This window comes from Dasypus novemcinctus, chromosome 2 (assembly GCF_030445035.2).
Source record: "Dasypus novemcinctus isolate mDasNov1 chromosome 2, mDasNov1.1.hap2, whole genome shotgun sequence".
In the NCBI taxonomy this organism is placed as follows: Eukaryota; Metazoa; Chordata; class Mammalia; order Cingulata; family Dasypodidae; genus Dasypus; species Dasypus novemcinctus.
Genome location: NC_080674.1, coordinates 34499557 through 34514041, shown reverse-complemented (window position 1 = coordinate 34514041; position 14485 = coordinate 34499557). Strand labels below are relative to the sequence as shown.

General features: G+C 37.7%; 1 protein-coding gene across 19 annotated transcripts in view; it reads left to right on the top strand.

Annotated features, from left to right (window-relative positions):
- The window catches only part of DROSHA (drosha ribonuclease III), a 140783-nt gene that overhangs the window by 1103 nt on the left and 125195 nt on the right, over window positions 1-14485 (top strand). For 4 of the 19 annotated variants that reach the window (XM_058307386.1, XM_058307430.1, XM_058307408.1 and 1 more), the window contains exons 2-5: window positions 299-426; window positions 1478-1543; window positions 3552-4385; window positions 9637-9729. In XM_058307386.1, coding sequence (XP_058163369.1) covers window positions 1527-1543; window positions 3552-4385; window positions 9637-9729 — 944 coding nt within the window. In that variant the 5' untranslated portion in view covers window positions 299-426; window positions 1478-1526. Of the gene's footprint in view, window positions 1-298; window positions 427-636; window positions 797-1477; window positions 1544-3551; window positions 4386-9636; window positions 9730-14485 lie in introns of all 19 variants that reach the window. The other 15 variants (XM_058307393.1, XM_058307396.2, XM_058307423.2 and 12 more) reach the window with 6 other exon arrangements.

Here is a 14485-nt window from a genome sequence, read left to right as displayed (position 1 = left end):
TTGTATTTATTTCGTTATATTGTATTTTTTAAAAAAACTTATTTGTTGGTGGATACAAGCTCCTTGAGTTCTGAGGGGTGTGTGTCTTAGTCATCTTTAAATCGTCCAGGCCTGGGACAGTGCTCTTCATGTACAGATTCATTATGTTTTGCATGAATCCATGAAAAGACCTGTTTTCCTTCTGGTTTTGATATTGCAAATCTGCTGTGGGTATATGTGGAAGGAAAATGTATAGCAACGTAGAAACATGTATCATTGGTGAGACAGTAAGCATTTATTGACTACCTGCTGTGTACAGGATGCTCTGCCCAGGGGCTGTGAAGGATACAGAGATGACTGTGAATCAACCCATGTCATCAAGGAGCTAATAATCTAGTGGAGGAGTTAGACATGTGCAGACATGACTATAATATGAGGCAGTCTCTGGTAAGTGCTGTAAAAGAAGTAAGTACAGGTTAAGAGCAATGTAAGTCTAGAGAGAAAGGGATTACTTCTTAAGGGGAACCATGGAAGGCTTCACAGAGGAGGTGGCATTTGAGATAAGTGGATGGGTATGGATTCACTGGGAGGAGGTATAGGGAGGGACTTCAGAGAAGAGTGGGAGCAAGTAACTAGCTCAGTTATTTTGTCTGTTAGGCACCTGAGGAAATGTGGAGAAGATACTGGAGGATAAGCCTCGAAGGAGACATTGGGTCCAAATTGTGGAGGGCTTTAAATACCAAGTTTGGAGATTGAACTTGATTCTGTAGATGATGAATAACCTGTGTTTGCAAGATCTCGGCCCAAGGTTTATCATGTGTGTATTGGACAGAAGAATACCATTAATCAGATATTTGTTGTCTATTACGTATTAAGCATGGTGATAGATTCTGATAAATCTGAAATTATTTTCTTGAGCCACTTTGAGGTCTAACTTAAGCCTATTAGTAAATACTTTTCTCAAACCAGACTTTAGGAAGCGTCAAAGCTTTTTGCACCTAATATTCACTTGAGTTTTTTTAAGAAAACATTTTGCTGAAATTCAAGTTTTGGAAAGCCATTCATGTTCACAGCATTGATCTGTAGGAAGAGTTGAGAATGAAAATCAAGAATGACAGTTATGTTTGAACTTAAATGCTGGTCTCACTGTGATTTTTGTGTTTGATATATGCCTATGTTATATTACAATGAAGGAGACTAGAATATGGAGAGGGGAAATTACCCTCCTCTCTTCACTGATTCTTTAGCAAATTAGAGATGGGATATGTCTAAGTTTCCAGTCTTTTTAGCTATTGATTATTTTGAGTCAGCAGGACAGGTATTAAGAACATTTAAAAATTTCATTGTGAATTTTAATTCAACATGCTCTTATTTTGTTAGTGTGCTCAGTGTACTGAAGAATGCAAATTCAGTGTTAAGATAATTGCAGAACATATTTTTAAAGTATTGGCAGTTTGGAAAACATTTTAATGTATATTTTATTTTTTCTATCCTTCAGAGCTGAAATTCTTTGTGGAAGATGTGACATATCCAGATAGTAAATCACGATGCAAGGCAATACGTGGTGAGTGGTGGGACAGTAACGGCAGTAGCTTGGAGGAATGCCTGGAGGAACAAACGCTGCGTTGAGCCATGGAGGATAGGAAGGATTCATATGCATGGACCCTGATGAACTTGTGGTTCTGAGGAGTAGCCAGACATTAAAATTGGAATTACATAATTAGTCAATAGATTCTATTATTGAAGGAACTACTAAGAAGCAGCAGTGTTGTGAGATCACGGAACCTAACAAAGACCTGGGTGGGGTGGTGATGGTGGTTGTGAAAGGCCAGTAACAATGTTACTGTAGTAACCAGACGAGATGATGGTGTGAAGTAGATGAATTCAAGAAGTATTTAGGAAGAGGAAATGATAGAAGATTTTTAGTAATTAGCCAAGTTGAGTGAGAGAGGGAAAATCAAATGATTGCGAGGTGTGTATCTTGAAGACTAGGGTGAAATACTGCAAAAGGAGCAAAGTTATTGTCTTGGAGGAGAAGGTCATTTATTCCTTTTAGTTCTGGTAGGTTGAATCTGAGGAGTCAGTAATACTGACTTTCAAGGCGAAAAGTTGCATTGAAAGTTGGCAGTGTGGGTCTGGAGCTCAGAGGTCAGTGGCTAGTGGATATAACCATGGGAGTTACCAAGAGATGATGCTAAATGAAGACGCACAAGTGGGAAGGGTTACTGTGGAAGAGAGAGTGAGCAGAGTGCCCAGGGTGGAACTGTTAGGAATCCAAATGTTTGAGGCCCCCCTGGCAGAGAAAGAGCTGGTGCAGGAGAGAGCCAGGAGGAGCAGCCAGCGAGGTAGGAAGGACATAGTGAGGGTGGTGCGTCAGGCAGTCAAGGAAGAGAATTCAAGAGGGAGGGGTGAGCTGGGCTTAATGCTACAAAGATATCAAGTAAGATGACTGAAGAGTAACCATTGGTTTTCAAACATTTTGGGCATTGGTCATTTCGGTGGTGGGGGGTCGCCAGTGAAGCTGACATCAGATTTGAGTGAGTGGGAGGTGAAGGAGAGATGAAGTGGTGAAGTAGACACTATTTTAGGTTGGCTGTGAAGGGGAGGAATTCTGGAGGCTAAGAAGGATGTTCTGTGTTGGAATATACCTGAGCACTTTTAAATACTGAGGTGAAGGATTTGATAACGGGGAGAGGTAGAAGATTGCGCAGGGGCGGGTATTCTCAAATAGACATTTGGGGTAGAATCCAGGGTGCGTGGGTGGGAAAGGTCTTTGTTAGGAGGAAGAAATCTGGAAAGTGTAGAGCGGATAGGTTTATAGAATTGGTAGAGCAAGCTGAGGGAGTTCTCTTCTGATAGTTTTTGTGCTTTGAAAGGAGACAAGGTTATCTGTTGAAAGTGAAGAGAAAATGGAATATTGAAAAGGCTGCTGAAGGTCTGTGGCAGTTATGATGGGTAGGTAGGAGAGTTGACCAGCCAATAAGCATGCCAGGTGGAGGGCCTGGTAGAACTTGTGACCATGAATTTATGGTAGCACTGATCTGTCCCATTAGGTACTTATTTTACAATACCAATTTCTGGTTGACATACAGAAAATCCATGGTTGGGTTCTTCTAAGGTTGAGATATTGCCAGGTTCTTGTGACTGAAATGGAGTGGGTGGGATGGGGCAGAGTATTTTAGAGTATTGAGAAACGAGTCATTGAGATGCTGGGCTGTGGAGTCTATGCTGAACGCGGAGGAAGGTGAAGATAAGACAGTGCTGATGCAAATGTAGGAAATGTGTTTAGTGGGCAGGATGACACAGTGGGGTCAAGAACAGAAGGGAACTTGAGCAAGGACATGCTAGCAGGTTGAATAAGGGGATATTGGATTCATGAGTTTGCAGGCAGAGCTGCTTCAGTTTCTTGACTGTGAGAAATTTGGTATATTTCAGAGAACCCAGAATTAGATGGTGGCCTGACTAAGGAGTCTGTCATTTGGTCACCAGGATGGTCCAGATTTTGTGAAAACCTGTTTGCACAGTGAGTTTTTTTTTTAACTTTCCCTTTTCCTTTCTTTCCTTCAACAAAGCCATAGAATGTCGTTCCACCCAGGACGAGGGTGTCCCCGAGGGAGAGGAGGACATGGAGCCAGACCCTCAGCACCATCCTTCCGGCCCCAAAATCTGAGGCTGCTTCACCCCCAGCAGCCTCCTGTGCAGTATCAATATGAACCTCCAACTGCCCCCTCCACCACTTTCTCAAACTCTCCAGCTCCCAACTTTCTGCCGCCACGACCAGACTTTGTGCCCTTCCCTCCACCTATGCCTCCGTCAGCACAAGGCCCTCTTCCCCCCTGCCCCATCAGGCCCCCTTTTCCCAACCACCAGATGAGGCACCCTTTTCCAGTGCCTCCCTGTTTTCCTCCCATGCCCCCTCCAGTGCCCTGTCCTAATAACCCCCCAGTCCCTGGAGCACCTCCGGGACAGGGCGCTTTCCCCTTCATGATGCCGCCACCTTCCATGCCTCATCCCCCCCCACCTCCTGTTATGCCGCAGCAGGTTAATTATCAGTACCCTCCGGGATACTCGCACCACAATTTCCCCCCTCCTAATTTTAATAGTTTCCAGAACAACCCCAGTTCTTTCCCACCCAGCGCTAATAACAGCAGCAGCCCCCATTTTAGACATCTCCCTCCCTACCCACTACCAAAGGCTCCCAGCGAGAGAAGGTCCCCAGAAAGGCTCAAGCACTATGACGACCACAGGCACAGGGATCACAGTCATGGGCGAGGCGAGAGGCCGAGGTCCCTGGATCGGCGGGAGCGAGGCCGCAGTCCTGAGAGGAGAAGACCAGACAGCCGCTACAGGTCGGATTACGAGCGTGGGAGAACGCTCTCTCGCCACCGGAGCTACGAGCGGAGCAGGTAAACTGAGTGTGCACTGCACAGGCCCAAGCAGTCAATTTTCATTTAACAGCAAACCAGAAAGATCCAGAAGAACATTTTGTTTTATAAAAGAAAAGTGAAAAGTTCCTTTTGTACTCCTGTAAAAAGACAAGTAATAAATAAGTTGATTAAAAAAGGCTGCTTTTAAAGAAAAAAAGCAAAAGCAAAAAAAAGGCTGTTTTTGGTAAGTGTTCAAAATTATCTATGTAGACCTCTCCCAATGAATGTAAAATCATACTCTATAATACAGTTGACATTCTTATGATTTCATTTCATATGAAATGAAAAGATCACATGATACCTTTTGTGTTATCAAATTTAATTAAGTTCTTTATGGTCCTCGTGCTAGGTTACAGTGTTTGATTTCTTTTGGAATTAGTGATCTGCATTTGTTCTCAGTCAAGAATCAAACTAATTAACAAGCAGAGCTTGCTTTCTAACTTTTCGGATAGATGAAAGTGTATCACCTTGTTCAGTTGTAAAATGAAATGAGATTAATTATATGTTATCAGAGTTGCAGTTTTCATAATAACTTTTGTTATATTTTCTTGCATCTGAAACTATTGATGAAAGTTGTGTTTTTTAGACTGTTTCTTTCCAGATTACATGTAATTTTTCAGAAGACCAAATATCTAAAAATATGAGAGACATGGTTTCAAGTAGGCATCTTAAACTGGGATTCACAGATGACCTTCTAGAAATGCTCTGAAGTTACATGCAAATTTTCATGTGTATGTATGTTTTTCTATAAGAAAAATCAGTAATTTGCAGCAGATTCTCAAAGAGGTTGGGGAGTCTCTTACCCCAAGGGCTAAGAACCATTGGTTATTTGGGGGGAAAAAAGACACCGCTAATAATTATAACACAATATTTATGCCTTCAATGAACTCTTCATGCCAGTGAGTATTTGATGTCTTCTCGTCATCAAACTGGTAATGGTGCTTCTCTTTCTCGCCTCTGTAGTGTTTACCTTCATTGTCCTGCGGAAATTTTATGCCCAAAGTGGTTAAGCTCCCAAACCAGGGCACTTGATTATATGGGTTTGTTGAGAGCTGCTCTTGACTCCTCTTCTTGCTCCACAGTTGATTACAGGAATCTGTTATGTCTTGGTTTTCACTTTTTTCCTCATGGCTCTGTTGGTTTGATTCTCACTGGACGTTTGGGCAGTAAGTGGTAGTGGTCATTCTCTGACCTGAAGGAAGGGCACAGTGATCTGAAGGTCCAGGAGGAAAATGAGTTGCTGCCTGTCCCTGATGCTCCAGTGGAGTAGAGGGAATGTGTTTCCTGCAGAGAAGTTGGATTTCCCATGGCCGAAGATAAAAAGAGGAGGAAAACTTTATCTTTTTCAGCATGAACTGCTGTTTCTGGTCGTTTTCCTGTTATTCTCTGATGGACTAGTTGGCAAAAGACTGTGATAATTTATTTTACAATTTTGTAGTGAGAATCTAAACTGGAGAGTTGGTTGATATTTTTCTTCAGACTTCAACATGACTACTAATAATCCTATTTTTGGGAAAACATTTTGCAGCAAACAACATTCTAGATAGTGTTTCTTTCCATGTTGGGGTGCTCTTGTTAAAGGAATTGTTAGGCTCTGCTGTAAATCCTAAATTCTTCCATCCAGGCTTAAACTTGGAATTGTATGTTTGTTTGAAGATATGCAAATGCCCTTTAAACTGAGCATCTCAAGCAGTGAGTGAAATCTAGTGCCAAAAGAATTGCTTTTAATCTCCACTGTTCTAAATCACACTCTTTCACTATGAACGTCCTACTGAGTTAACTTGTTTTTTAAAAGTGTTCTTTATATATATTGGAGTTGTTTTATGATGTTATAATTGAGGCCTTTCCCGGAGGTGCCTTAGTGGAAGGGCCACATTTTAATTGGCTCCCTTTGGGATCTTAGGTGGAATGTCAGTTGTCTATCTTACATGGAATGCTACTGTGAAACATACATGGGGCATGTGAAGTCCTAATTAAATTCCTAGAAGTATATTGGAAAAAAACAATATATAATTCCAAGTGTGTAAAGTAAAGATATTAGTGCAACCTAAAAAAAAAAAAAGACAATATATATTTTAAGTTTATGCAAATTATAGTCTATCTTCTGGCTGCTTCTCTCCTTGTTTCTTGAGGTAAGTGGATCTATCCTTGTATGTATTTTCCAAAATGCGATTGAGATTGCTATAGAGTAAACTATTATCTTGAAAAGGTTTGTGAGGGAGTGAGTGTATGTATTTGTTACCATGAAAGATCAAGGTTACTCTAGGGAATGGGAAGAGAAACAGTTGCACATGCTGCCCACCCAGCAATCTCTTCTGTAGTGTGGTGAGGGAGTACTGTGGGTTTCATGAGAGCCCAGTAGAATTGTTGCTCATTATGGCCCTTTTCATCATCTGTGTAAACAACGCTCCCCACAATTCTTTCCCTGAAACTCTCAAGTGGGTTTTATCTACACTTTTATTTAGCAACACTGTGTCAAGCAATACACTCGATAGTTACACATGTGTGAGGCTCCATGTGTAGTTTATTCCTTGCTATATTATTTATGATAGCCCCGAAAAGGAAGTACTCAATGTAACTGTTAATTATTGGTATACCCACACAATGGACTATTATGCAGCCATTAAAAAGAACAAGGCAAAATATTATGCTCTTGCAGTGGAAAGCGTGCCAAGATATAAAACATTTTATTTTATTTCTCCCTACCCCTCATTGTTTGAATTTGCTGTCTGTTCTTTGTGACTGTTCGTTGTGTGCTCTCTGTGTCTGCTCATCTTTTTAGGTTTCAAGAATTGAACCCAGGACCTCCCATGTGGGAGGGAGGCACCCAGTCACTTGAGCCACCTCTGCTTCCTGCTTGTTGTCTCTCATTGTGTTGTCATCTAGATGCATCATCTTGTTGCATCAGCTCACTGTACCAGCCTGTCATGTCAGCTCATTTTCTTGCTCATCTTCTTTAGGAGGCACCAGAAACTGAACCTGGGACTTCCCATTTGGTAGGCGGGCACAACTGCTTGAGCCACATCCACTTCCCTCCAAGATATATTTATAAGTGGCATAAAGCAAGAATTATGTATATACTATAATACTATTTATATAAAATTATTGAGTCTATGTATTTGCATGTATATAAAAAATATCTCAAAAGGATATGTTTAAAATGGAAGATGAGCTGGGTGACTAGGTAAGGGTGTACATGCATTACCATTCTTAAATTGTGTAATCCTTAAATATGAAAATGATAATTATGGTTAAATATGAAAATAGATATAAGGTGCCTAGCATAGTTAGAACAACAATTACAAAAAGAGCCTGGCAATCAAAGTGAGCATACTGGTTGAGACATCTGGCTGTATCCTTGTGGGCTGTGTGACCTTGGTCAAGATAGTTAACCTTCCTAAACCTCAGTTTCCTCATCTATAAAATGGGACAGTAATAATACCTCCCTGTCTCATTTTCCATGCTGGTATTGCAAAAACCAGTAATTCCTATAGTTGCCCTGTTGACGTAGAATGTGCAGTCCTTGGCAAGCTAGCATCGTGTTACCTAAGGAATATCTTAATGCTTGCCAAGAGGGAAGAGTCTTTGGGATAGTAACCCAAATATTGTTTTTCTTGCTTTCAATGGGTTCACCTTAGAGAGATTTGTATCTGGATTGGTCTTTACAATTCATACCCATTCAGAGGGTAGCAGTTACCATCAGAAGTGCATTCTTAAATGCAAAATTCTATTGACTAGATGTTAAAACACACGAAAAAATTAGAAATATTCTCTAGTGAGCATTTTTACTTAGAAATGCAGGCTGTTCTTTTCAGCAGCTATGCCATTACAAATTGCATTACATTTTGACATGTGATATCATTCACTAGTTTCTGCAATTGGGATTTTCTGCCTAAAAGCAAATCATAATTTTAGAGATGTATCAGATGAAGAATGTAAAATCCTGAGCTCTAGTTGCTTTATTTTGGACTGTTGGTGTAGACCTGAGGACTGTGTATATCTCAGAATCAGTATTGTTCAAGAGTCTTTATTGAGGTGGAAAATCTTTTTTTTTTTTTTAAGACAAAACAATTTTTGTTGTATTGTAAGCAGCCACTCATCTATCAGTTCTATAAGTTTTGATTTTAGTGTATTGTGGTTTTTTTTTCTGGTTGGCTGTGTTGGTGGATATTTTCATGTCTAGACATTGGTATAGTCTTCTTGTTGGACGTAGGCTAATATAGCATCTTTTTTTTTTTTCTATTCTAGATTAAATGGTTATTTTCTTTAGGTTTGTAGTTGTGCTTCAAATGCACCGGAACTTTTATTTTTGTTGCAGATCTTCCACTGTACCTACTAAGTCAGGAGTTCTTAACAACGGGTCTATGAGCTTGAATTGAAATTCAGAAAACATTCTTGTGGGGACATGTTGGTGTGGGTATGATATATTTATTAAATAATGCATAGTATAATGGGGACTTAGTAAGGTGTCTGTGGTTTTAACCTGACTGGTAGAGAGGTCCGTGGAACAAAAAAGGTTAAGAACCCCTGTACTAAATAGACTTGGAAGTTTTAAAAACTATTATTGTTACTATTATTATCATTATCATTAAATTCCATTTTTACATTTGGAAGGTTTTTAAAATCCCTTAGTCTTTTTTTACAGTGAGTAAATGCAGTGTCTCCAGAAAGAATTTTTTTTTTCTCCAGATGGAAAATAGTATTTAGAGGTAAAGTGATTCACAGTCTCCTGGAAGGTTAGTAATACTAGAACTACAGTTCAGGCCTATAACCTGTAAGAATTCAGAACTCTTTCATTATTGAACCATGTCCTAATCTTTACTGTAAAAGCTTTAGAATTTGTATTTACTTGGGTGAAATTGAGAGTTTTTTAGAAATCAGTAGGCAGTAGAACTTTTTAAAAGTTTCCTCTGTAGGTTAAATAACTGGATTATATGGTTGGGAGGTCTTCAGAGAAGCTTATGATATAATTTCCTTTATTCTTAACATCAAATATGCTTTCTTTAAGAAAACAGTTAACAAAAATTGTCCAAGTAAGGTAACTTCTGTAAAGCAAAAAGCTCCTTTAACCTCTAATAAATTAAGGCTGAATAAAAATGTCCCATGGTGGACAGTGGCTGAAAATATTCTTGGTTGAGGTCCATTTATTTAGAAGATTAATTCAGTGAAAAGAGATGGTGTTTTTTGAGTCTTTCTGTTGAAAACAGCTCTGTGTATTAATTCCTTTAAGAGAGCGGGAACGGGAGAGACACAGGCACCGGGACAGCCGAAGATCACCATCTCTGGAAAGGTCCTACAAAAAAGAGTATAAGAGATCTGGAAGGTAAGCAAGGGGTTGACACTGGAAGAAGTGACAGGCTTTCCCAATTCTGTTGGACTGTCTCCTTGAATTCAGATTTTGTGCTTCTGCATTCTCCACCAAGTCTTGATAAAAGTCTAAAAGCCTGTCCAAATGACTTGTGAAAAGCTAGAGTAGCCAGTAACTAGAAACCTTTACTTATAGGATTTATTGATCATACGTGAGGAAATCTTGACAAATTCCAAAAATTAGAAAGTATTTGGGCCACTTTTCCTGAGCACATTGCTATAAACTATATAATAAACAATTCAAGTTCTTTTAAAAACCCTTGGAAATTTATAATTCTGCTCTTAACCTTACTTATTTCAGAAAAAAGAACCAAACTGTACTTGCACTTTATTTAGAAAAGTGAAATGAGATTGCTATAAAATAAAACTTACAGAGTATGACCAATTCTATACCAGAAATAAAATTCATGACCTATATAATGGTAATTAAGGGCAGCACTTTGGAGTCTAACTTTGGGTCAGTTGTTAGCTCTCCCAACATTGTTATTGGGCAAAGTTATTGAATGTTTCTGAACATCAGTGTCTTTATTTGTAATGAGATGCGTTATGCTTACATTATAAAGTGGTGAGGTTCATTATGATAATACATATAAAAGATATCTGGACCAAAGGAAGTGTCAAACAAGTGGTAACTATACAGTTATTAATTGAGCACTTGGATCTAGAAATTGTTAGAGTATAAGAAAAGCAGAAAATGGGATTTGAAGATAAAATAAATTAATGAAATAGAAAACAACTGTATCAATATAATAGTATTTATAAATAAATGCAAGACTTGGTTCTTTGAATATTACAATGCAATTTAAAAACTGGCAAATTAACCAAGAAAAGAAAAGCATACATTTCATTAGGTATGAGAAAGAGTATATCATTACAGGAATGAGAGGGATTTAAAAATGATAAAATATTGTTGTAAATACAGGTACTTAATTTTAAAACTTGTATGAGTTGGGGTGATTTCTGGGGGAATCGGGGATTACAAACTTCAGCTTGAGAAAGTTGAGTTTATATCACCTCCAAAAAAAGTTAAACTGTTTCAGAACACTGAGGAAGATGTAAGGAAAGCTGCTCAACTCATGCTGTGATACCAGGAAAACTAAGATAATTAACAAAGGAAAAGAAAGCTACAAAATAACCTCCATGTATGGATATAAAACTACTAATTAGATTACTAGCACTTCCTTTTTAAGTAGTGTGTCAAAAATAACTGATATTCCAAGATTGCATGGATAGATAGGTTAGTATTAGAAAGTTGTAACTGTAACTCTTAGTGTGAAAATCCATATGCTTAGCTTAGTAGCTATCTGACAGGTTTTTAATAAAATTCATTATCCCTTTGTGAGTAAAAACTTTGGTAAACTAGGTATACAAGCACACTTCTTTTACATGATGAAGAACACTGTCTCATGATGAAAACCATCTCAAAATAGCCAGATTTTATGTTGAAACCTTAGAGGTTTTTGCAAAGAAGTTAACATATTATGAATTGAATGAATTAAAAACCTTGCACATTTCTCGTGCATCCCAGGTATCGTACTGGTGTGAGAGATACAGTAGTAATTGAGAGTCCTCGCTTTAAAGGGAAAAGACAGCTAAGTGCCGTGATAGGTGCTTTGATAGGGGAGTTACATGTTGCTCTGGGAAGATGCAGCAGTCTAGGGTAGTCATAGAGAAAATGACATTTTACTGCTACCTGAAGTATGAGTAGGAATACATTAGGGAAGGAGGATGGGGGAGAAGAGGGAACAGCTTTTACGAAGTTTGCTGTGTGGAGAAATGCTCTGAGAGGGTCATGCTCGAAGCTTGGGAAATCAGGAGAGTTTTCCAGTAACCCATGGGAGATGATTGTTGCTTAGAGCGAAGCAGTGACAGTTGTGGGGAAAGGTAGTTTGAGAGAAAATCATGAAACACTGTCAGTGGGACTTGTATCTTCATAACTGAAATCTGGTGTTTCCTCTTGAGGATGGAGGACACCAAGAAAGAGGGAAGAGGATGAGTAAAATTTGGGGCTTGTTGAGTTTGAGGAGCTGTGAGACAATCAGATGGACTTGTGTGGTAGTTCCTTGGTTATTCAGGTGCAAAGTTCAGAAAGAGATCTGAGCTGGAGATACTAAACACCATGGAATAGATATGATTAATAAGGAAGAGTTTGTTCACAAAGAAGAAGGCCTGACTGGAGGAGGAGCAGAGACAGGAGAAGGGCCAGGAGCTTGTGTTGTTGGTGGACATCATTGAGGACCTGTTGTTGGTTGATGAATCTTTATAGAGTGTTGGACCTCGCTTTGGTCTAGTGGTTTCTTCTCCAGTGCCCAGTAGCTTGTGGAGAAGGCAGAGACTTGAATTCTGTGACTTCTAATCAGTGTGGTAGATGAGGAAAGAAAATGCTAGAGATATAAATATTGCAAAGGAGGAAAAATTACTATAGTACATGATCAGCATATTGTAAAGAAGAAACAATTTGGAGTACCCGAGATACTTATCTTAAAAAATCTTTTGATCCTGTGTTGAAATGCCTCTCTTCAAGTGTTTAAAAAGGAAAAAAATGCTTTCTGAAAAAGTGTTAACAATTTAGTACTAATTGATGGTCATAGCAGACAACCCTGACCATCTGTTTTCCAGGATATCAGTCTAAAGATGATGGGGTAAAAGATGGGAATATCTTTTCTTGTGTTTCTTTTTTTGTTTTTTTTTTAGGAGGTAGTGGGAATTGAACCCAGGACCTTGTACGTGGAAAGCAGGCACTCAACCACTGAGCAATATCCACTCTGCATTTGTGTTTCTTGGTCATAATAAATAGTCCAACATTTGGCAGGATTTTAGAATGTGTCAGCATGTCTGTGTCAAGGAACCACATTAGCATTTAACTACCATTTACTAGCTTTGTGATACTGTTCAAATAATGTAATCTCTAAGATCCTCCTCTGTCTGGGATGTTAATAGCTACCTTTTAGGGTTCTTACAAGGATTAAATGTGAGAATGTTGATAAAGTGCTTAGAATTGTCTGGCTTATGATAAGTACCAAAAACACTGGGAGCTATGAGTTTCTATTATTGGTTGATGGTATTACTTAAGAATACCATCAGCTAAGAAGGGAGATTTAACTCATTAAAGTGGACAGTTACAAAATAATACCAAAATTAACAGGCTTTCTAAATACTAGCAGTAACTAAGTAGAAAGTGGAATGGGAAAAAATAGATTCACTAGAGAAAATTTAAATATCTTTAATAAATATTAACCAAAAAATATGTAAGACCAATGGGGTGGAAACTAAAAAGACCTAGATGAATGACAAAGGAGGCTTATATAAATGAATGGAGGCCATGCCATATTTCCAAAGTGGAAGGCTGTGTTATAAAAATACTGATTTTCTTCAGAATAGTCTCAAGTTTAATTTAGCTTCAGTTGAAGTGCTGGTTTTACAACTTAATAATGACTCTTAAATTTCTCTTTGGAATAGAAGTTAGGATAATCAAGAGAAATAATAATGCAAGAATACTACCCTAGTAGTATTGAAATATTCTGTATGGGCATAAATAGATCATTGAAAGAAAAATCAAACATTCAGGTATATATAAGAATTTATGTCTATCAAAGAAAAGATGTTGGCAAACCATGTGGGGGAAACCTTAAATGAGAGTTCTGCCTTATACTTTGGAGAGCTGGAATAAAAGAATTTTAGTGTTACCAATATCTGAAGAAAATATAAAATAATTACAAAACCTAGGGATGGGAAAGGATTTCCAAACCCAATACTAAGCAGGAGGCATAAATTTAAAAAACTTGAAGATTAGATTTATAAATGTAAGTAGCAATAAACAAATAGAATTAAAAGAAAAAAGCAAAAACTGAAAAAGTTGCAATATATGACAAGTTGTTAATAAAAGGAGATCTTAAAAAATTTGAATTAAAAAAGAAAGAGCATCATCTAATTTTAAAAAATATTGGCATAGCATATGACTGAGATCTTCCTGAAAGAAGTGAACATTAAACTTCGTTATTCTCGTACTGATAAAAAATAGTAAATCTTAAATTAAAGACCTTTTTTTTCCATTAGAATAGCAAAGATTAAAAACAACCACATTGACCTATTTGGAAATGGGAAGTCATATGGTTTTAATGGTAGTTTAAATTGGTACTGACTTTGGAGAGACGCCTTAAGAAAAGGTACAATACCCTTGCAAAATAATCTGTCAGGTGTGTAAAGATTCACATACATAGACACACAAATGTGTTTATGGTAGAATTGTTTGTATGATGGCCCCCCAAAAATGGTAACAACCATTTTAATAATGACTCAATAAATTTGTTAAGTAAATTATGATATTTCCATATAAAAGAATAATATTCATCTATTAAAAAATATTTTAGATAGAGATGTACTGAAATAGAAAGACATTCCTGGCTTATTACTAAACATTAAGGGCGGTCTATAAAAGGACCCTGTTAAAACATGTGTGTTTATGTATGCTCATCTATCTATGTATATTTTAACACATTTGTGAAATATAGTGATTTTTTCTATATTGTTAATTTTTTGTTAAAACATGTATGTTTATGTATACTCATCTATCTATGTTTTAACACATTTGTGAAGTATAGTGATTATTTCTGACTGATGTTATAAATGACTTTGTTTTATTTTTGTTTCTCCTTTATTGTTTTTCCATGGTAGATTTGTATACATTTTACTTAGAAGTAATTTTTTTCTGG